Genomic DNA, 22,075 nt, shown 5'->3' with positions numbered 1-22,075 from the left:
TTATGCAGAAGTACGTAGAGTATAAAATGAAAGTACTCCTGCTGTTCCTAGTGCCATTCCTCAGAGGGAAACACTGCTAACAATTTGGTGGATATCCTTCCAGACTTTTCTCTATGATCAGAAACTATATATGTATGTAATATATGTGTGCTCAGTCACTTCATTCATGTCTGACTCTTTGTGACCCCATGGACTATATATAGCCTGCCAGGTTCATCTGTATATAAGATTCTCCAGGCAAGAATACTGGAGTGGGTTGCCATGCCCTCCTTCAGGGGATCTTGCAAACCCAAGGATTGAACCGGAGTCCCTTATGTCTCCTGAACTGGCAGGTGAGCTCTTTACCACTAGCGCCACCTGGGAAGCCCATGTCATATATGTATATGTATTAAATGGGACCATACTATTCTTTATTTTCCTCACTCAGTATCTCATGGAAGACTGTGTGTGTCAGCACATATGCTTCTGAGGTGTCTGTGGTAGGCCATAGTATAGACACACATGTATCTTTGGTTCCCTTGGCTGCTTTCATAAGACTTTTTCCTTCCTGGCCAGGGCCAAGAGCAGAATGGGGATCAGAGCCCTGTCTCATGACAGCATCTTTATGTTGGAGCCTGACCCTGAAAGATCAGAAAGGAAGCTGTACCCCTCTCCAGAGATCCCAAGAGGCAGACCTTTGCAGGTAATGGCGAACTGGAGCATCAGCTCATACTTGGACTCCTGATTCCACCCCCACTGTTGTAAACACTGGATAAGAGAATATCTAAGTATATGATGTGCTTCCCTAGTGCCTGACACACAGTATTGGCCAGGATCACCATCTTCACTTCTCTTTATGCACCCCGAAAATGCTCTGAGTATTATAATGGTGACATTAATGTGCAGGCATTCCAACCCCCATGTTTTTTCTTTCTTCCACAGAGATCTCATATTTCTACTACTCTGCCTAGAGCTGGGACTGGTAGCATGCCTGAAGCTATGTTTGGAACTGTGCCAAGAGGTGCAGCCAGAAGTGAATTCCATGTTGCACGCTACAAGACCACTGAGGTAATAAAGTAGAATTGTTCAAAGTCAAACAGGCAGACCTATGCTTGAATCCCTGCTCTACTATTTATTGGCCCTGTGACATTGGGCTGATTACTTAATCTCTCTGAGCCTTCCTTTCTTCATCTATAATGGGTATAATATAAATATCTAGTTCAAGGGGTTGTCTGTGAGGATTGAATAAAGACTCAGAGAGATTAAAGAAATTGTTCCAGCTGACCGTATAGTTAGTGGTAGCCCTGGAACTCTGACTCAAATGTGTCGACCTCCAACCTATTAGCCTTTCCATTAGCCCAGTCTCTAAGGTGTTGAAATTCTCTGGCCCTGCCTCAACAGGAAGGAGGGCACATCTTTAGTCTCCATTGTCTGAGGAAACCTCACAAATAGCTGAGGAAAGAAGAGAAGGGAAAGGTAAGGGAGAAAGGGAAAGATATATCCATCTGAATGCAGAGTTCCAGAGAATAGCAAGGAGAGATAAGAAAGCCTTCCTCGTGATCAATGCAAAGAAATAGAGGAAAACAATAGAATGGGAAAGACTAGAGATCTCTTCAAGAAAATTAGCGATACCAAGGGAATATTTCATACAAAGATGGGCACAATAAAGGACAGAAATGGTATGGACCTAACAGAAGCAGAAAATATTAAGAAGAGGTGGCAAGAATACACAGAAGAACTGTACAAACAAGGTCTTAGGTAACCACGATGGTAACCACATTGGCGTTATCATCTATCACCTAAAGATAGATAGATATCCTGGAGTGTGAAGTCAAGTGGGCCTTAGGAAGCATTACTATGAACAAAGCTAGTGGAGGTGATAGAATTCCAATTGAGCTATTTCAGATCCTAAAAGATGATACTGTGAAAGTGTTGCACTCATTATGCCAGCAAATTTGGAAAACTCAGCAGTGGCCATAGGACTGGAAAAGGTCAGTTTTCATTCCAATTCCAAAGAAGAGCAATGCCAAAGAAGGTTCAAACTACCACACCAGTAGTACGCATTTCACCTGCTAGAAAGGCCATGCTCAAAATCCTTCAAGCTAGGCTTCAACAGCCTGGAATTTCACACTATGTACTCTGCATATAAGTTAAATCCGGAATTTCACACTATGTACTCTGCATATAAGTTAAATAAGCAGGGTGACAATATGCAGCCTTGATGTATTGTTCCCAGATCTACCTGTTGCTTCTTGACCTTCATACAGGTTTCTCAGAAGACAGGTAAGGTGGTCTGGTATTTCCATTTCTTTAAGAATTTTCCACAGTTTGTTGTGATCCACACAGTCAAAGGCTTTTGAGTGTTCAGTGAAGCAGAAGTAGATGTCTTTCTGTAATTCTCTTGCTTTTTTCTATAATCCAATGGATGTTGGCAATTTGATCTCTGGTTCCTCTGTCTTTGCTAAATCCAGCTTGAACATCTGGAATTTTTCAGTTCACATACTGCTGAGGGAAAAAATGGAAAGAGTGACAGTCTTTATTTCCTTGGGCTCCAAAATCACTGTGGACAGTAACTACAGCCATGAAATTAAAAGACACTTGCTCCTTGGAAGGAAAGCTATGACAAACCTAGACAGCATATTAAAAAGCAGAGACATCACTTTGCTGACAAAAGTCTGTCTAGTCAAAGCTATTTGGTTTGTCCAGTAGTCATGTATGGATTGTGAAAGTTGGACCATAAAGAAGGCTGAGAGCCAAAGAATCGATACTTTTGAACTGTCATGTTAGAGAAGACTCTTGAAAGTCCCTTGGACTGCAAGATCAAACCAGTGAATCCTAAAGGAAATCAACCCTGAATATTCATTGGAAGGACTGATGCTGAAGCTGAAGCTCCAGTACTTTGGCCACCTCATGCAAAGGGCTGACTCATGTGAAAAGACCCTGATGCTGGGAAAGATTGAGGGCAGGGGGAGAAGAGGGCGACAGAGAATGAGATGGTTGGATGGCATCATGGACTCAATGGACACGAGTTTTTGCAAACTTCAGGTGATAGTGAAGGACAGGGAAGGCTGGTGTGCTGCATTCCATGGGGTTGCGAAGAGTCAGACACAACTTAGTGAGTGAACAACAAAAGCCAAGTAAAGCCTTCCGTAAAAGTTAACTTTTATGGAATAATATAATATTCTGTATTATATTAATTATATTAACAGGATAAATAATAATCACTGCCATTATTACAGTGATTATTAGTACAATTGTGCTTTGGGATTGTTAATCCCCGAGGTCTGTTGTTAAGAACCACCAGTGGGGCCTAGTAGTCATAAGAGGGCAACGTAGATGTTGGCCAGGAGTACTCCACAGACAGAAACTCAATGTGGCTCCTTTTCTTTGGCTTTGAGAGTTTGACATCCATCTGTCCTGAGCAGGAGCAGAGCCTATGACAGAATCAAGCATGTCAGCTCCATGTCAACAAGGATTTTGTTTTGTTTATTGCTATAGACCCAGTGCCTAGAATGGTGTGGCACATTGTACATGCTTAGCCAGTATTTGTTAAAAAGATAAAATCAGGGATTCTGATACACATCAAGAGGATCATGGCAGGGGCCAGTGCCTCAAATTCAAGTATAACATGAACTCCTAACTGGAATCAACTAAATCAGTCTGCTGAAGCTCAAGGTAAAACCAAATGAACAATTTTTATCCCCTTCAGAAAACTAGTCATCCAGTTCTAACCAGGAATAGTTGTGTAGATTTTCTAAAATTGCCAGAAAATCAGTCTCAACAGGCTTAAGATAAGCAACCAACACAGTCAAGATTCCATCCAGACGATTCCTGGACAGAGAGAATGATAGAAATAAAGATTGTAGCCTGGATGCCAAGCCCAGAACATAACCCAAAGACTCATCTCCCCAAGATCTGGACTTCCAAAGATAAGACAAAATCAAAACAAAGATCGGACTCAAATAAGATTTCTAGTTGGCATCAGTAGGAGATAACACCAGGGTTCTGGTTTTGAGCAAGGAAGCAATTTGAAGTTTCTGTCTTTGCGATTGGCAAAAGTGTGCAGCAACCCAGAGTGTGAACCCAGGCTATTGGTTTGTGTAGGTACTAGAAGTGAAGACAAGGAAGTAGGAGATTCTTTCCTTGGCTCGTTTTTTTTTTTTTTTTTTTTTTTCCCACTTAGGGTTCTTAACCCTTCAACCTTTGAGCGACAGGTAATTTGGGGGAAGGCACACAGTTTTTAACTTTTTCTTTCTATACTCTTCCTTGACAGATTCCACTACTGCATCCATGCCAACCCAGCATCAGCTCACATCTCATTCGATCTGACTCCATCTCTAAGGATCTTGAAGAAATGTCTGTTAATTATGAGTCACCTAAGAAGAGTTCATCATACAACATCTTGACAAGCAAGGAGGTGAGTGTTAGTTCCAGCCAAAATTGCAGGTTAAGGGCGGTGGGTGCACAAGTCAGAGGCATTATTTCTTCTTACCTTTCTTTTTTCCTGCTGTAGCTCAATACTAAGGGGATGTTTGGGGAAGGAGCCGCCATTTTTGGCTTTTGATTTGCCTGTTGGTTTACATTTTCTGTCCAATTCTAAAAACCAAATAATCAGCACTGTAATTTATAAGGTATGGGAGACAGTATTTTTGGAAAAAATAAGATTGTGGATGTTTTCAGTTCTTTCATGAAGAAAACTAATAGAGATTTTTATGTAAGTAAAGCCTCTACAATTTCAAATGCCAAAAATACCAAAGGTTAGGGCATATAGTATGGTTTGATAAACACATATCTGTATGAAAAATCATTTGACATGAGAGGGCATGTATGTGTATTTCATGCATCTAGCTTTGGCCAGCCAACAATACCCATCAACAATAGGAAAATCAGTAGACCGTCCTCATTAACACCTCCATTCACAAACTGTGAATGGAACTGTGGTTAATTGGATTGGCTTTTTCCACATCAATCATGATGATCATATTATTTTTCCTTCATTCTTTCAATATGGTATATTACATTTGATTTTCATATATTATACAGTGATTTTCATATGTTAAACCTCCTAATTCTTGGGTAAATCCCAGTTACTCATCATGTATAATTGCCCTTAAAATGCTGTTGGATTTGGTTTGTTAGTATTTTGCATGTGTATTCATGAGGGATTTAGGTTATACCATTCATTTCTTGTGATGCCTTTATCTGGCTTTGGAGTCCTGGTAATGCTTGCCTCGTAGAATCAGAAAGTGTTCCCTCTTATATGTGTTTTGAAATATTTGTGAAGGATTGGTATTATTATTTAAAAGTTTGGTAGAATTCACCAGTGAAGCCATCTGGTCCTGGTTTTTTCATTGTTTTGAGGTTTTGATTACTGATTCAATCTGTTGCTATAGGTGTATTCAGGTTTTCCATTATTTTTTTATTCAATTTTAGTAATTTGGATGTGTCTGGGAATTTATCCATTTCATTTAGGCTATCTACACAAGTATTCATAGTACTGTTTTATAATCCTTTTTATTTCTGTAAGGTTGGTAGTAATTGTTTCCTTTCAATTCTGATTTTAATAATTTGTGTCTTATTTTTTCTTAATCAATCTAGCTAAAGATTTGTCCATTTTGTTTTACTTTTTAAAGGATAGACTTTTGGTTTCATTGATTTTCCATATTGTTTTTCTATTCCCTATTTCATTATCTCTGCTTTAATCTCTATTATTTCCTTCCTCTTTCTAGCTTTGGGTTTAGTTTCATCTTTCTGGGTTCCTTAAGGTGGAATAGGAGAAGGCAATGGCAACCCACTCCAGTACTCTTGCCTGGAAAATCCCATGGGTGGAGGAGCCTGGTAGGCTTCAGTCCATGGGGTCGCGAAGAGTCAGACATGACTGAGCGACTTCACTTTCACTTTTCACTTTCATGCACTGGAGAAGGAAATGGCAACCCACTCTAGTGTTCTTGCCTGGAGAATCCCAGGGACAGCAGAGCCTGGTGGGCTGCCATCTATGGGGTCGCACAGAGTCGGACATGACTGAAGTGACTTAGCAGTAAGGTGGAACATTAGGGTAGTGATTTGAGAGCTTCTTTTTTTAACAAGCATATACAGCTATGCATTTCTAAAGACTGTTTTTGCTGTACCATATAAGTTTATGTTGTGTTTTAGTATTAATTCATGTCAAAGTATTTTCTAACTTTCCTTTTGATTTCTTCTTTGACCCATTCATTGCTTAAGGGTATGTTGTCTAATTTCCACCTATTTGTGAATTTTCCAGTCTTCCTTCTGTTATTGATTGTGTAGTTTTGTTCTGTTGTGATCAGAGAAGATATTTTGCATGGTTTTAATCTTTTAAAATTTATTAAGACTTATTTTGTAGCCTAGCATATGGTTTACACAGGAGAATGTTCATGTGCATTTCAGAAGAATACATATGCTCTTTTTGAATGGAATATTATACATACAAATATATATATATATATATATATATATATATATATGTTAGGTTTGTATTATTGTTTCAAGTTCTCTATTTCCTTATTGATCTTCTGTCTAGATGTTTATTCATTATTGAAAGTGGGATACTGACATCTCTATTATTGTATAACTGTCCATTTCCTCCTTCAATTCTGTCAATTTTTGCTTCATGTATTCAGGAGTAGGTCTGTTTTTTTTTGGAGGGGGGTCTGTTGTTTTGTTTATGACTGTTCTATCTTCCTGATGGATTGACCCGTTTATCAATGTATAATGTCCATCTTTGTCTCCTATAACAATTTTGACTTGAAATCTGTTTTGTTTGATTTTAGTATAGTCACCCTAGCTCTCTTTTGGTTATCATTTTCTTGGAATCCCTTTAATCATCCTTTCACTTTCAACTTGTTTGTTTTTGGATCTAAAGTGAGTTTCTTGTAGACAGCATGCAAATAGATCATGTTTTTAAAATTCATCTTGCTAATTTCTGCCTTTTGATTGGAGAGTTTAATTAATTTACACTCATAGTAATTACTAATAATGAAGGACTTCTGCTGTTTAGCTCTTTTTTGTACCTCGGTTCTTCCATTACTATCTTATTTTGGATTTTAAAAAAATGTATTTATTTTAATTGGAGGCTAATTACTTTACAATACTGTAGTGGTTTTTGCCATACATTGACGTGAATCAGCCATGGGTTTACATGTGTTCCCCATCCTGAACCGCCTTCCCACCTCCCTCCCCATCCCATCCCTCTAGGTCATCCCAGTGTACCAGCCCTGAGAACCCTGTCTCATGCATCGAACCTGGACTGGTGATCTGTTTCACATATGATAGTATACATGTTTCAATGCTGTTCTCTCAGATCATCCAACCCTCACCTCCTCCCACAAAGTCCAAAAGACTGTTTTATACATCTGTGTCTCTTTTGCTGTCTTGCATATAAGGTTATCATTACCATCTTTCTAAATTCCATATACAACTTAAGTGACTTAGCAGCAGCAGCAGCAGCATACTATATTGGTGTTTTTCTTTCTGGCTTACTTCACTCTGTATAATAAGCTCCAGTTTCATCCACCTCATTAGAACTGATTCAAATGTATTCTTTTTAATGGCCGAGTAATATTCCATTGGGTATATGTGCCACAGCTTTCTTATCCATTTGTCTGCTGATGGACATCTAGGTTGCTTCCGTGTCCTGGCTATTATAAACAGTGCTGCAATGAACATTGTGGCACGTGTACGTGTCTCTTTCAATTCTGGTTTCCTTGGTGTGTATGCCCAGCAGTGGGATTGCTGGGTTGTATGGCAGTTCTATTTCCAGTGTTTTAAGGAATCTTCCACACTGTTCTCCATAGTGGCTGTACCAGCTTGCATTCCCACCAACAGTGTAAGAGGGTTCCCTTTTCTCCACACCCACTCCAGCATTTATTGCTTGTAGATTTTTGGATAGCAGCCATTCTGACCAGTGTGAGATGGTACCTCATTGTGGTTTAGATTTGCATTTCTCTGATAATGAGTGATGTTGAGCATCTTTTCATGTGTTTGTTAGCCATCTGATGTCTTCTTTGGGGAAATGTCTGTTTAGTTCTTTGGCCCATTTTTTGATTGGGTCGTTTATTTTTCTGGAATTGAGCTACAGGAGTGGCTTGTATATTTTTGAGATTAATTCTTTGTCCATTGCTTTGTTTGCTGTTATTTTCTCCCATTCTGAAGGCTGTCTTTTCACCTTGCTTATAGTTTCCTTTGTTGTGCAGAAGCTTTTAATTTTAATTAGGTGCCATTTGTTTATTTTTGCTTTTATTTCCAATATTCTGGGAGGTGGATCATAGAGGATCCTGCTGTGATTTATGTCAGAGAGTGTTTTGCCTATGTTCTCCTCTAGGAGTTTTATAGTTTTTGGTCTTGCGTTTAGATCTTTAATCCACTTTGAGTTTATTTTTGTGTATGGTGTTAGAAAGTGTTCTAGTTTCATTCTTTTACAAGTGGTTGACCAGTTTCCCCAGCACCACTTGTTAAAGAGATTGTCTTTTCTCCATTGTATATTCTTGCCTCTTTTGTCAAAGATAAGGTGTCCATAGGTGCGTGGATTTATCTCTGGGCTTTCTATTTTGTTTCATTGATCTATATTTTTGTCTTTGTGCCAGTACCAGCGTGTGTCTTGATGACTGTGGCTTTGTAGTATAACCTGAAGTCAGGCAGGTTGATTCCTCCAGTTCCATTCTTCTTTCTCAAGATTGCTTTGGCTATTCGAGGTTTTTTGTATTTCCATACAAATTGTGAAATTATTTGTTCTAGTTCTGTGAAAAATACCATTGGTAGGTTGATAGGGATTGCATCGAATCTATAGATTGCTTTAGGTAGTATAATCATTTTCATTATATTGATTCTTCCAATCCATGAACATGGTATATTTCTCCATTTATTAGTGTCCTCTTTGATTTCTTTCATCAGTGTTTTATAGTTTTCTATATATAGGTCTTTTGTTTCTTTAGGTAGATATATTCCTAAGTATTTTATTCTTTTCGTTGCAATGGTGAATGGAATTGTTTCATTAATTTCTCTTTCTGTTTTCTCATTACTAGTGTATAGGAATGCAAAGGATTTCTGTGTGTTAATTTTATATCCTGCAACTTTACTATATGCATTGATTAGCTCTAGTAATTTTCTGGTGGAGTCTTTAGGGTTTTCTCTGTAGAGAATCATGTCATCTGCAAACAGTGAGAGATTTACTTCTTTTTTTCTAATCTGGATTCCTTTTATTTCTTTTTCTGCTCTGATTGCTGTGCCCAAAACTTCCAAAACTATGTTTTGAAATAGTGGTGGTGAGACTGGGCACCCTTCTCTTGTTCCTGACTTTAGGGGAAATGCTTTCAAGTTTTCACCATTGAGGATAATGTTTGCTGTGGGTTTGTCATATATAGCTTTTATTATGTTGAGGTATGTTCCTTCTATTCCTGCTTTCTGGAGGGGTTTTCTCATAAATGGATGTTGAATTTTGTCAAAGGCTTTCTCTGCATCTATTGAGATAGTCATATAGCTTTTATCTTTCAATTTGTTAATGTGGTGTATTACATTGATTGATTTGTGGATATTAAAGAATCCTTGCATCCCTGGGATAAAGACCACTCGGACATGATGTATGATCTTTTTAACATGTTATTGGATTCTGTTTGCTAGGATTTTGTTAATGATTTTTGCATCTATGTTCATCAGTGATATTGGCCTGTAGTTTTATTTTTTGTGGCATCTTTGTCTGGTTTTGGTATTAGGATGATGGTGGTCTCATAGAATGAGTTTGGAAGTTTACCTTCCTCTGCAACTTTCTGGAAGAGTTTGAGTAAGATAGGTGTTAGCTCTTCTCTAAATTTTTGGTAGAATTCAGTTGTGAAGCCATCTGGTCCTGGGCTTTTGTTTGCTGGAAGATTTCTGATTACAGTTTTGATTTCTGTGCTTGTGATGACTCTGTTAAGATTTTCTATTTCTTCCTGGCTCAGTTTTGGAAAGTTATACTTTTCTAAGAATTTGTCCATTTCTTCCAAGTTGTCCATTTTATTGGCATATAGTTGCTGATAGTAGTCTCATGATCCTTTGTATTTCTGTGTTGCCTGTTGTGATCTCTCCATTTTCATTTCTAATTTTGTTGATTTGATTCTTCTCCCTTTGTTTCTTGATGAATCTGGCTAGTGGTTTGTCTTTTATTTATCTTCTCAAAGAACAAGCTTTTAGCTTTGTTGATTTTTGCTATGGTCTTTCGTTTCTTTTGCATTAATTTCTGCCCTAATCTTTAAGATTTCTTTCCTTCTACTAACCCTGGGGTTCTTCATTTCTTCCTTTTCTAATTGCTTTAGGTGTAGAGTTAGGTTATTTATTTGACTTTTTTCTTGTTTCTTGAGGTAAGCCTGTATTGCTATGAACCTTCCCCTTTGCACTGCTTTTATAGTGTCTCATAGGTTTTGGGTTGTTGTGTTTTCATTTTCATTCATTTCTATGCATATTTTGATTTCTTTTTTTATTTCTTCTGTGATTTGTTGGTTATTCAGAAGCGTGTTTTTCAGCCTCCCTATGTTGGACTTTTTAATAGTTTTTTTTTTTTTTTTTCCTGTGATTGACATCTAATCTTACTGCATTGTGGTCAGAAAAGATGCTTGGAATGATTTCAATTTTTTAAAATTTACCAAGCCTAGATTTATGGTCCAGGATGTGATCTATCCTGGAGAAGGTTCCATGCACACTTGAGAAAAAGGTGAAATTCATTGTTTTGGGGTGAAATGTCCTATAGATATCAATTAGGTCTACCTGGTCCATTGTATCATTTAAAGTTTGTGTTTCCTTGTTAATTTTCTATTTAGTTCATCTATCCATAGGTGTGAGTGGGGTATTAAAGTCTCCCACTATTATTGTGTTATTGTTAATTTCCCCTTTCATACTTGTTAGCATTTGCCTTACATATTGCGGTGCTCCTATGTTGGGTGCATATATATTTATAATTCTTATATCTTCTTCTTGGATTGATCCTTTGATCATTATGTAGTGTCCTTCTTTGTCTCTTTTCACAGCCTTTATTTTAAAGTCTATTTTTTCTGATATGAGTATTGCTACTCCTGCTTTCTTTTGGTCTCCATTTGCATGAAATATCTTTTTCCAGCCCTTCACTTTCAGTCTGTATGTGTCCCTTGTTTTGAGGTGGGTCTCTTGTAGACAGTATATACAGGGGTCTTGTTTTTGTATCCATTCAGCCAGTCTTTGTCTTTTGGTTGGGACATTCAACCCATTTACATTTAAGGTAATTATTGATAAGTATGATCCCGTTGCCATTTACTTTGTTGTTTTGGGTTCGAACTTATACACTTTTTCTGTGTTTCCTGTCTAGAGAAGATCCTTTAGCATTTTTGGAGAGCTGGTTTGGTGGTGCTGAATTCTCTCAGCTTTTGCTTGTCTGTAAAGCTTTTGATTTCTCCTTCATATTTGAATGAGATCCTTGCTGGGTACAGTAATCTGGGCTGTAGGTTATTTTCTTTCATCATTTTAATTATGTCCTGCCATTCCCTTCTGGCCTGAAGAATTTCTATTGAAAGATCAGCTATTATCCTTATGGGAATCCCCTTGTATGTTATTTGTTGTTTTTCCCTTGCTGCTTTTAATATTTGTTATTTGTGTTTGATCTTTGTTAATTTGATTAATATGTGTCTTGGGGTGTTTTGCCTTGGGTTTATCCTGTTTGGGACTCTCTGGGTTTCTTGGACTTGGGTGACTATTTCCTTCCGCATTTTAGGGAAGTTTTCAACTATTATCTCAAGTGTTTTCTCATGGCCTTTCTTTTTATCTTCTTCTGGGATGCCTATGATTCAAATGTTGGGGCATTTAACATTGTCCCAGAGGTCCCTGAGGTTGTCCTCATTTAATTCCTTTTTCTTCTCTGCTTAATGCATTTCTACCATTCAATCTTCTACCTCACTTATCCTATCTTCTGTCTCTGTTACTCTACTGTTGGTTCCCTCCAGAGTGTTTTTGATCTCATTTATTGCATTATTCATTATTGATTGACTCTTTTTTGTTTCTTCTAGGTCCTTGTTAAACATTTCTTGCATTTTCTCAATCCTTGTCTCCAGATTTATCTGTAACTCCATTTTGTTTTCAAGATTTTGGATCATTTTTACTATCATTATTATGAATTCTTTTTCAGGTAGACTCCCTATCTCTTCCTCTTTTGTTTGGTTTCGTGGGCATTTATCCTGTTCCTTTCCCTGCTGGATATTTCTCTGCCTTTTCATCTTGTTTATATTGCTGTGTTTGGGGTGGCCTTTCTGTATTCTGGCAGTTTGTGGTTCCTCTTTATTATAGAGGTTCCCTCCTGTGGGTGGGGTTGGACGAGTGGCTTGTCAAGGTTTCCTGGTTAGAGAAGCTTGCATTGGTGTTCTGGTGGGTGGAGCTGGATTTCTTCTCTCTGGAGTGCAATGAAGTGTCCAGTAGTGAGTTTTGAGATGTCTGTGGGTTTGGTGTGACTTTGGGCAGCCTGTATATTGAAGCTCAGTTCCTGTGTTGCTGAAGAATTTGTGTGGTATGTCTTGCTCTGGAACTTGTTGGCTCTTGGGTGATGCTTGGTTTCAGTGTAGGTATGGAGGCTTTTGGATGATCTCTTATCGAATAATGTTCCCTGGAGTCAGGAGTTCTCTGGTGTTCAAAGGTTTGGGGCTTAAGCCTCCTGCCTCTGGTTTTCAGTCTTATTATTACAGTAGCCTCAAGACTTCTCCATCCATACAGCACTGATGATAAAACATCTAGGTCAATGGTGAAAAAATTCTCCACAGTGAGGGACACCCAGAGAGGTTCACAGAGTTACATGGAGAAGAGAAGAGGGAGGAAGGAGATAGAGGTGACCAGGAGGAGAAGAGGGGGAATCAAAAGAGGCAGGAGCAGTCTAGCCAGTAATCAATTCCTTATATGCTCTCCACAGTCTGGAACCCTCAGAGAGGTTCATGGAGTTACATAGAGAAGAGAAGAGGGAGGGAGGAGATAGAGGTGACCAGGAGGACAAAAGAGGGAATCAAAAGGAGAAAGACAGATCTAGAGAGTAATCAGTTCCCTAAGTGTTCTCCACAGCCTGGAACACACAGAGATTCACAGAGTTGGGTAGGGAAGAGAAAAGGGAGAGGGGAGATAGAGGTGACCTGGAGAAGAAAAAGGAGAGTCAAAAGGGGGAGAGAGTAATCGGGCCAGTAATCACACTCCTAAGTAAAAATGGGTATGGAAGATTGGATTCTTAAAGGTACAAAATTGATAAAAAATACCAAAAAACAAAGATTAAAAATCTAGAGTAGAGGTTAGACTCTCAAAAATACAATATTAAAAAACAAAAACAAAACAAAATCATAAAAATTATAAAAAAATATATGAAGTTTGCTTTAAAACTAGGGTCTTTTTTGCAAGGTAATAGTAGGTTATAAAAATGAAAATTAAAGGAGTAATAGAGGACTTAAAAATAAAAAAAATTAATTAAAAAATTATAATAGTAAAAATATATCTAGGAATTTCTCTGCACCTGTTGTGGCAGTGTGTGGTCAGTTCAGTTTCAGATAGTTCCTTGTTCCAGCTTGTACTTCTCAATGTCTCTGCTGCTGCTGCTAAGTCGCTTCAGTCATGTCCGACTCTGAGCGACCCCATAGATGGCAGCCCACCAGGCTCCCCCGTCCCTGGGATTCTCCAGGCAAGAACACTGGAGTGGGTTGTCATTTCCTTCTCCAATGCATGAAAGTGAAAAGTGATAGTGAAGTCGGTCAGTTGTGTCCGACTCTTAGCGACCCCATGGACTGCAGCCTACCAGGCTCCTCCGTCCGTGGGATTTTCCAGGCAAGAGTACTGGAGTGGGGTGCCATTGCCTTCTCCGCTCAATGTCTCTAGGCCCCTTCCAGTGTAATCGGTGCTAACTACAGGGTTTTAATCTGTTGCACCTGTCACTTCCAAAGTGGTTCCCTCTGTTTATTTTGGCTTCTTCTGTTTGCAGGTCTCTTCAATGTCTAATTTCTGCCCTGACACAAAGGGGCAAAGGTGGTCACTTATTTAGTCTCACTTGTTCAGTGGGTAGGGAGGAACACTGCAAACAAATATCACTGGCATGTGTGGGGAGTGCTTGCAATGTCTGGGCCACACTGGGTTTGCCCCCGCTCACAGCGTGTGCACTTTCCCAGTCTACATTGCTCAGGCTCCAGGTTGCTCTGCAGGGGAACTGTCTAAAGCGGGCCCTGGGTTGTGTGCACTGCCCAGGTCTAAGCCACTCAGGTTCGGGTTCTTGGGTACTCCACAAAGGTGCAGATTCAGTTGGGCCTGCGTTTTGTGCCCTTCCCAGGTCCAAGCAGCTCAGGCGACCAGGTGCTTGGTGAGCGCACTCTCCCCAGGTGGGGAGATGAGTCCTATCGCCTCCCCCGTCCCAGCCGCTTGGTTTCCCAGGTACACCGTCTCAGGTGTGTCGTGTGTCTCTTCTGGGGAGCTGATCTGTGGCTGTGACCCTCCAGGCGGATGTCAGTCATCCAGAATCCCAGGAAGTCTTGGTTAGCAACTGGGAGCCTGCTCGCAGTTTGGTAGAGAATGCCGCCTCTGGGGCCGAGTTTGCCTCTCACCTTCCAGCTCTGGCTGCCCCCTGCTTGCCTCCCTGCCTCTGGCGGGGGATGGGCTGGTCTGCAGCCAGCTAGCTGTCCTCTGGGATTTGCTCAGTCCTTTGCTCTGTGAATGGGCCTGGCAGTGCCTTAGTTTAGGGCTTTTCGCAGGATAGTTCTCTCTCTCTCTCTGGCTATCCCACAGTTTGGGTTACTATTTCATGTTAGCTCCCTCAGATTGCCCTCAGGGCATTCAGGCCCAGTCCTTACCCTGAGCAATGCAGCCCGGGCCTCCCTGTTCAGCTCCCTGCTTGCTGGTGGTGGATGTGAGCATCTGGGCTACTTCTCTGCTGGGAGTTGCCGTTAGGCACATAATCTGTGGGTTTTATTTATTTATTTATTTATTTTTCTTCCCAGTTATGTTGCCCTCTGAGATTCCAAAACTCCCCACAGACCCGCTGGTAAGAGGGTTTCCTGGTGTTTGGAAAATTCTCCTCTTTTAAGACTCCCTTCCTGGGATGGGTCTCCATCCCTAATTCTTTTGTCTCTCTTTTTATCTTTTATATTTTGTCCTACCTCCTTTCAAAGACAATGGGCTGCCTTTCTGGGTGCCTGATGTCCTCTGCCAGCATTCAGAAGTTGTTTTGTGGAATTTGCTCAGCGTTCAAATGTTCTTTCAATGAATTTGTGGGGGAGAAAGTGGTCTCCCTGTCCTATTCCTCTACCATCTTAGGACTGCCCTCCCTTATTTTGGATTTAATTAGAATTTTCAGTGTACTATTTTCATTCCCTTCTCATTTCCTTCTTTATATATTTTTAAGTTATTTTCTTAGTGGTTACCTTGGGGATTACACTTAAGAAAATTAACATTTTAAAACAGGTAGTTTTCTCTTTCTTTTGAGTAAGCTAACTATATATTTTATAGATTAATGAATAGAGTTAACCTGTTTATAGTCAACATTTCCTAACATCAGTCTAAACATTTGTCTTGCTTAACGTAGTAAACTCTCTATTAGTAAATTCAAGAATTGAGTCAAGTTGTTATAGGTTAAATGTTGGGCTTACAGGAAGAAATTCTAATCTCTGATGCTCTCCCAAGCATGAGAGTTTCTTAGCTATTTCTGCTAAGTTATTGCTCTGGTTTATTAGTTAAGGAGGGTGAATACAAGGAGGGGGCATGTGGCAGCAACAGTAGCAATAGCAGCAGCAGTAGCATCCCATGAAGGAGCTTTAATCACCATCCCAAGCAGATGTGCTGGCCTGGATGCTTCTCTGAGCTTCTCATAAATTATGACACCCCCGTCTCTTATATCCCCAAAGGCCTCCCCACAAACCCAGCTCCGACTGCCTTCTCACTAAGCATCAAGTAGGGAGCTAGGCAGAAAACCAAATCAAATAGAGAAGTCAGATTAAAGATGACCAAATCTCTATCCTCTCAAAGCGTCTGCCTGCAATGCAGGAGAGCTGGGTTCAATCCCTGGGTTGGGAAGATCCCCTGGAGAAGGAAATGGCAACCCATTCCAGTATTCTTGCCTGGATAATTCCATGGACAGAGGAACCTGGTGTGCTACAGTCCATGGGGTCACAAAGAGTTGGACATGACTGAGTGACTAACACACACTACCCTCTCAGTCTTTCCAAGTTTGCTGTTTTCTTCTTTCTTTTCTGAGCTGCTGCCTCCAACTGGTGACACAGGGAAATACATGTTATCTCTCAAGGACCCAAAGCTTACTTTTTCCTCCAAAACCCCTGGGGCAGAATGGGAAGGACTGCCTTAAGGCCTTGTTGTCTAAGACTACTTCTTCCACACTTCCTTGGGTAAAGAGTTGTGTGCCTTGTCCCTTTCAGTTCCAGTTTAGCAAAGCCCCCTCTTTCTTCCCCATCTTCGGACCAGAGGAGCCTCCTACTTAGAGCTTCCCTGACCCCTGCTACCTTCCGAACCCCGTTCATCTTCTTCAGTGAGTCAACTTCATATTCCCCAATGAGTCTGTAGAATATTTTTCCTCAATATGGCTTTTTATGGAGAAAAACAATTGTATGGAAAAGAAGTCATGCATTTTCACTCTTGAGAAAGAGCTGTATCAGTTATTTTGGTGCTTAAAGCTTGAGCTGATTAACTGCCTAAACTTTAGTCCCATTGCAGGATAAGTGTTGCTAACATTTAACATGGTGGTGGTTAAGTAGCTTCCAGTTATTCCACTGTATTGGCTAATGAAGAGTTCATTTAGATTGCTGCAAGGTTCTCCCCTTATCATGTCTCTTGCTTTGCCCATGATGGCTTACTTCATAATTCACCATTATTATTTACAAATAGGTCTCCAAAGCCCAGAACAATATTCTTAAAAATCCTCTGATATATCAGAAGAGAGCTTAATACCCACTTCCCCATTGCTGCATAGAAATTTGTAGCTTACAAAGTTTTTTTGCATAGATATAGGTGCATTTCATTCTCTCAAAAACTCTGAAACGTAGATAGGGAAGATACTATTATTCCCATTTTGGGTGGAAAAAACTGAGGTTCAGAGAGGTGAAATGACTTGACCAAGGCCGCAGTGCCAATCAGAGATACAGCTGGGACTCAAACTGAGGATTCCTCCCCAAATTCATACCAGTTTTCACTCAGCCACGTGGACTCTAGCAGTTCTCTAAATTTGGACAATCAATGCCCACCAGTAACAATAGCAGCTAATACTTGCTCAGACTTTCCTGTGTGAAAGGCACTTCACAGGTATCATTTCATCTAATTTTAAAAACAGCACACTAAAGTGTATATTATTATTATCCCTATATTAAAGACATAGAAACTGAGGCTCAAAGAGGTTAAGTAACTTGTCTCAGCTCAAACAGTTTTAAAAATGGCTTGGCTAGGCCCTCAAATTCAGGTCTTTTTGACTCCAAAGTTCATGTTCTTATTCTCTATACTACTTAAGAAACTGGGGAGCTTCAGATAGCAGGGAGCTCCAGGGGATATGTGAAATTCTACCTCCTACAACTTTCAGGATGGCAAAATGGCACGACACCTTTTATGAAACAGAAATTCTGAGTGAGGCTGCAGCTGCACAGGAATTCCCAGGAATGAGTACATAATGCACTTTGAAACACTTGGGAAATTAAAGTCCTAACAGCCAGTCATATCCTGTGCGAGCGTACCATGGCAGAGAAGTCTCCTACTGAGAACTACTTTTCCCACCAAGAGCTGCTGCTTCTTCTGGAGATGTTCCAAAGACTACTTGCCAAATACTACTTACTACTTTCAGCTGAATGGCTCATACAGAACCTAGCTCCCTAGCATCCCAGTGTCAAAACCTCCCAGATAGTTTCAGAGTGAGGTTTTTCCTAAAGTGACAGCTTTTCAGGCCAAAGGCTTGATAAAATCTGGCCTAAATAGCCACCAGGTAATGCCATTATTTAAGATACAACAGTTGGGAACAGATAAGCTATCTCCTGCACACGCTGAATCTAGAAATTGCTAGAATTTTGCTGAGCTTGATTTGTTTGATATTCCAAGCAGCAGCCAAACTTCTCTCTATCCCCACTCAAGTGTTTCTTATCAATAGTTAAAATGGGAAAACCCTGGCACCATACAACAGACAAAGAAACCATCAAAAGCATGATCAAAAGGGTGCATGTTTGATTGAACAATTTTATACAGGGTTCAGAAACTTGACAGAAAGGGGAAAGGAGCTAAAACGTGTTTTAATTGTTCAAAGAGCACTCCTTACCCCCACTAACAGCATATGACTGTCCAGCACCCCTCCCAATCAGTGCTGAAGGATCCCCTCCCCTGCCCTAAGTCCTGACCCAGGTTCCTTCCCCAGGAAGGTTCTGGGTTAGTAGCTGCCAGGCCTGGCACACCTCCCAGATGTTGAGGTGAAGGGAGCTCATTTCACTCCAGCTGTAAATTAGAAGCTGTCTGTGCTAACTCCCCTCTAAATCACAGGAGAAGGAATGAAAACGTCTTGGCCTTCCTGAATAATATGCACCTTGGGTGTGTTGGCTCTCCGAGCACAGAGAAGGAGGAGTGGGGTTGCAGGAGGGGTGGCAAAGGAAAAATAGAGGAGGGAGTCCCATTTCCTGCACTTGTTTTCTTTCAGGAAAGGATTCAGTTTGTTTTTCCTGGGTAGCCTGGAAAATCCTGTGGTTGATTCCTGTGGTAACTTTTCTAGGTTTCTCCTGACTAATGTGGCTGGAGGAAAAAGCAGGGCCTAAGAAGGAACCCCGCTTCCCAGAGGGAACAGATATGGCTGCCTCCTGTTCTAAGGCACCTGATGTGATTATTTAGGAGCTTGCTGTGCTTCTGTTTGAAAATAGGAGCCTTTCTCTTCATGGCAGATGACTAGACAGTGGTTCACAACTCTAGCCCCCAGAAGACTCACTTGGAGAACCTGTTAAGCCTATTCTAAGGCCCCCCTCCCCTGATAGTATTATTCATCAGATCTTAATGTGTCTGTAAAAGTGCTTTTTTAGCACTCACTCCAGGTGATTCTGATACTGGGGGTGGGGCGGGGGTTCCCAGACCATATTTTGAGAAATATTGCCCAGCATTCCAAAGAGCTTATTTGAATAGTTTATTTAATTCACTGGTGAATTTAAGGGAAGTTGTAAAATATATACAACGCACATATTCTAAACCCAACCACAGAGATGCTCTTAGGGCTGTTTTGAATCACATGCCTGAGCTTGAGTGCCATCATCAGGTGGAGATGATGCTTGATGGCTTCACACTCTCATTTTTTGTCCAGGTTTGAGGGTAGCTGTGGGCCTGTGTATAGACTGAATGCTCAAATATTCCTTAATGACACTCCATCAGGCATAAGGAGACTAGTGGCCATTATTAAGTTTGACGGACTCTTGGCTTAGGCTGTGATTGGGAACAGATAAGCTAACTCCTGCATACATTCAATCTAGTAATTGCTAGAATTTTGCTGAGCCCGATTTGTTTGTTATGCTATAAAATGTGTTTCATGAAACAGTGCTTTTACCTACAGTGTTACGCTACAAAATTTGGGATGACAACTGAATTGAACATGTTTTTTTATTAAGTGTGCATTTACTTGCTGAATAGGCATCATATGTCAGTTTTCATGCAAAGTAGGTTACATGGTATCCTCTAGAATACCATGATATCCTCTAGCAACTCTATTTCTAGATCCACAGACTGCTGAGACTTTTTCCATCTATCTTTGGCTGGAGCTAGTGAGTCTCAGAAAGAATAACTAAAATGATACAGAGAACAGAGCAGCTTTTTCTGACGACCTCTCAGAAGGTCAATGTCTCTTTGGAGCTTTTAACATAATTAATTCACCCGATCAACAAACATTTATTGAGCAACTACTGTGTACTAAGCACAGTTGTAGGTGTTAGGAATACAATAGTAAATAAAACAGATGAAAACTCTTTATGGAGTTTATATTGCAGTGGAGGGCATGATATGGACAATAAACAAGAAAATAGGCAAGACATAGAGTATGTTAGACAGTGATAAAAAGTGCCAAGAAGGAAAAAAATAACCAAGGGAGGGGGATTGTGACGTGTCAGCGTAGAAGGCTAACATTTCAAATAAGTTGGCTGGGGAAAGTGTCACTGAGAAGGTGGCTTTTGTATCCAGACCTGAAGGGAGTAAGTGAGCTAACACTGACATGGGGGAAACGCAGAAACAGCAAGTGAAAATGCCTTGAGGAAAGAGTATGCAAGAAATGTTTGAAGAACAGCAAACCAACATTGGGCCTGGAACAAAAAGTGGTAAAAAGCCACAGTCAGAGAGGGAGTAGAGAGATGGATCACGTGAAGTTAGTGGGGGCACAGATGTTGCCATCCAGTTCCAAAGACCAGAACCCTAAGACTACTCTGAAGCATGAAAAAAAATATTCAGAACAATAAAACAAGAGCCACTAGTCTGTATACTGAGTACTAAGTTCATAATTCCAAGAGATAACAGAAGCTAAAGATAAATTAATAGTGTCAGGATGAGGTGTTATAAATTCATGGATGGCAGTTACCTAAAGAAGTTAGAAAGGGCTTGGGACCACTCTATATTTTGTGTGATGGGCCCCACAAAGATAACTATCATTCTGCTCCCTTTCCTAGAATCAACAAGAGGATGGTGAGCTGAATGTATTAGCAGTCTGATCCGCTAGCTATGTTAAGTCCTCAGGCGTTGGAATCACAGGCCATAAAAGAACCATTTTGGGAGCTAAGATAGTAACTAAGGTTATCACTGGATCAACATATAATGGTCAGGGGGAAATGTGAAGGGATGTGAAAACTGCAAAAACCCTAGCACTGCATAAAGCTAGTTTGGGAAGAACTAGTGAGTAAACACACATGGAAGTTCTGTCTACCTGCTAAACTGCATCATTTGCCACTGACATTCAGGAGAGAGAGGGGTCATCACCTTGACTTCAAAGGGGCTTCTGCTAGCACAAATACCTGGAACTTCTTAGAAAGAAGAGGTGCTCTGGGGTGTCTCTTCAAGGTGTAGAAAAAGCCATGTCAAGAAGCCTGGAGCTGTAAAGCAATTATCCTTCAATAAAAAAATTAATTAAAAAAAAGGAAGCCCAGAGGAGACTACTTTGAAAGTCCTACAGAGGAAGCCAACTAGGAGTCCCCTGGCCAGATAGTTTGGAGGCATAGAGGCCAGCCATAGCAAGGACAAGGCGACAGGCTCCATCCCCACCCTGTTGGTGGTGGCGCACTCCATCCCTCTGGGCACTGCCATCAGCCTTGCATCCAGAAACCGTAAATATAAGGTAGTGTACTGTCTGTGCAAATGCAGCTTTCAGACAAACCCTCTTCCAACCAGATTTCTTCCTTCCTCCAAGCACTCCTATGGAGAAATCGCTGAGCTCTGATGGGTTTTACTGACATAGATTGTGCCTCTCACCCCAGTCAGCCCCTTCTGTTAATATAAGAGGGGGTACAAGACAAGAGAACATGCAAAACCTTTGACCTTGTGAACTCCGTATAATGGGGTTCCTATCCTGAGGGCAAAGGGGAGCTCCTGAATGCATTCTAAGCAGGGGAGCAACCTGAACATTTTGTTTCTTGTTTTCACCTGCAAGGGAACCAGTTGAAATTGTGCACCTTGCCTCCAATGGGTCCATTGACCAGAAGCTTGACTCTAGCTGTAGGAAAAAGGGACAGCAGATCATGAAGGAGTTCGCTAGGAATGTTTCTTCAGCCAGAGGAATTTCTAACTTTGAGACCAAGGCCAGCATACAGAGCTGACTCATTTCTCTTTTCCTACTCTCTCCAGAGTGCCTTTGAGCCCTCGTCTGGACTGGTTCGCTCACAGTCCTTGATCACGTTTGCCATGCCCTCCTTGTCCAGCAGCACCCAGGTGCCTGTTGGCTTCAACACCCCAGCCACCACCCAGAGCTGTTTGGATTCCTCAGCTGCTCAATACAAGATGGCTTTAGATCCCTGGAAACAAAAGAAGAACATCCAGGTGACTGTAAGTCCTTCAGGAGGCCTGGGAATACACTCCCATATAAGAAAATATGAGTTCTAGGAGTTCCCTGGTGGTTAGGATTCTAGACTTTCACTGC

General features: G+C 40.7%; 1 protein-coding gene across 3 annotated transcripts in view; it reads left to right on the top strand.

Annotated features, from left to right (window-relative positions):
• The window catches only part of KIAA1210 (KIAA1210 ortholog), a 48,786-nt gene that overhangs the window by 11,949 nt on the left and 14,762 nt on the right, over window positions 1-22,075 (top strand). For 2 of the 3 annotated variants that reach the window (XM_070785432.1, XM_070785431.1), the window contains 4 exons: window positions 556-682; window positions 922-1,047; window positions 4,253-4,396; window positions 21,784-21,981. In XM_070785432.1, coding sequence (XP_070641533.1) covers window positions 556-682; window positions 922-1,047; window positions 4,253-4,396; window positions 21,784-21,981 — 595 coding nt within the window. The remainder of the gene's footprint in view (window positions 1-555; window positions 683-921; window positions 1,048-4,252; window positions 4,397-21,783; window positions 21,982-22,075) is intronic. The other variant, XM_070785433.1, reaches the window with a different exon arrangement.

This window comes from Bos indicus, chromosome X (genome assembly GCF_029378745.1).
Source record: "Bos indicus isolate NIAB-ARS_2022 breed Sahiwal x Tharparkar chromosome X, NIAB-ARS_B.indTharparkar_mat_pri_1.0, whole genome shotgun sequence".
Lineage (NCBI taxonomy): Eukaryota > Metazoa > Chordata > Mammalia > Artiodactyla > Bovidae > Bos > Bos indicus.
The sequence above is the reverse complement of the archived record's forward strand: the minus strand, read 5'-3'. Positions and strand labels throughout refer to the sequence as shown.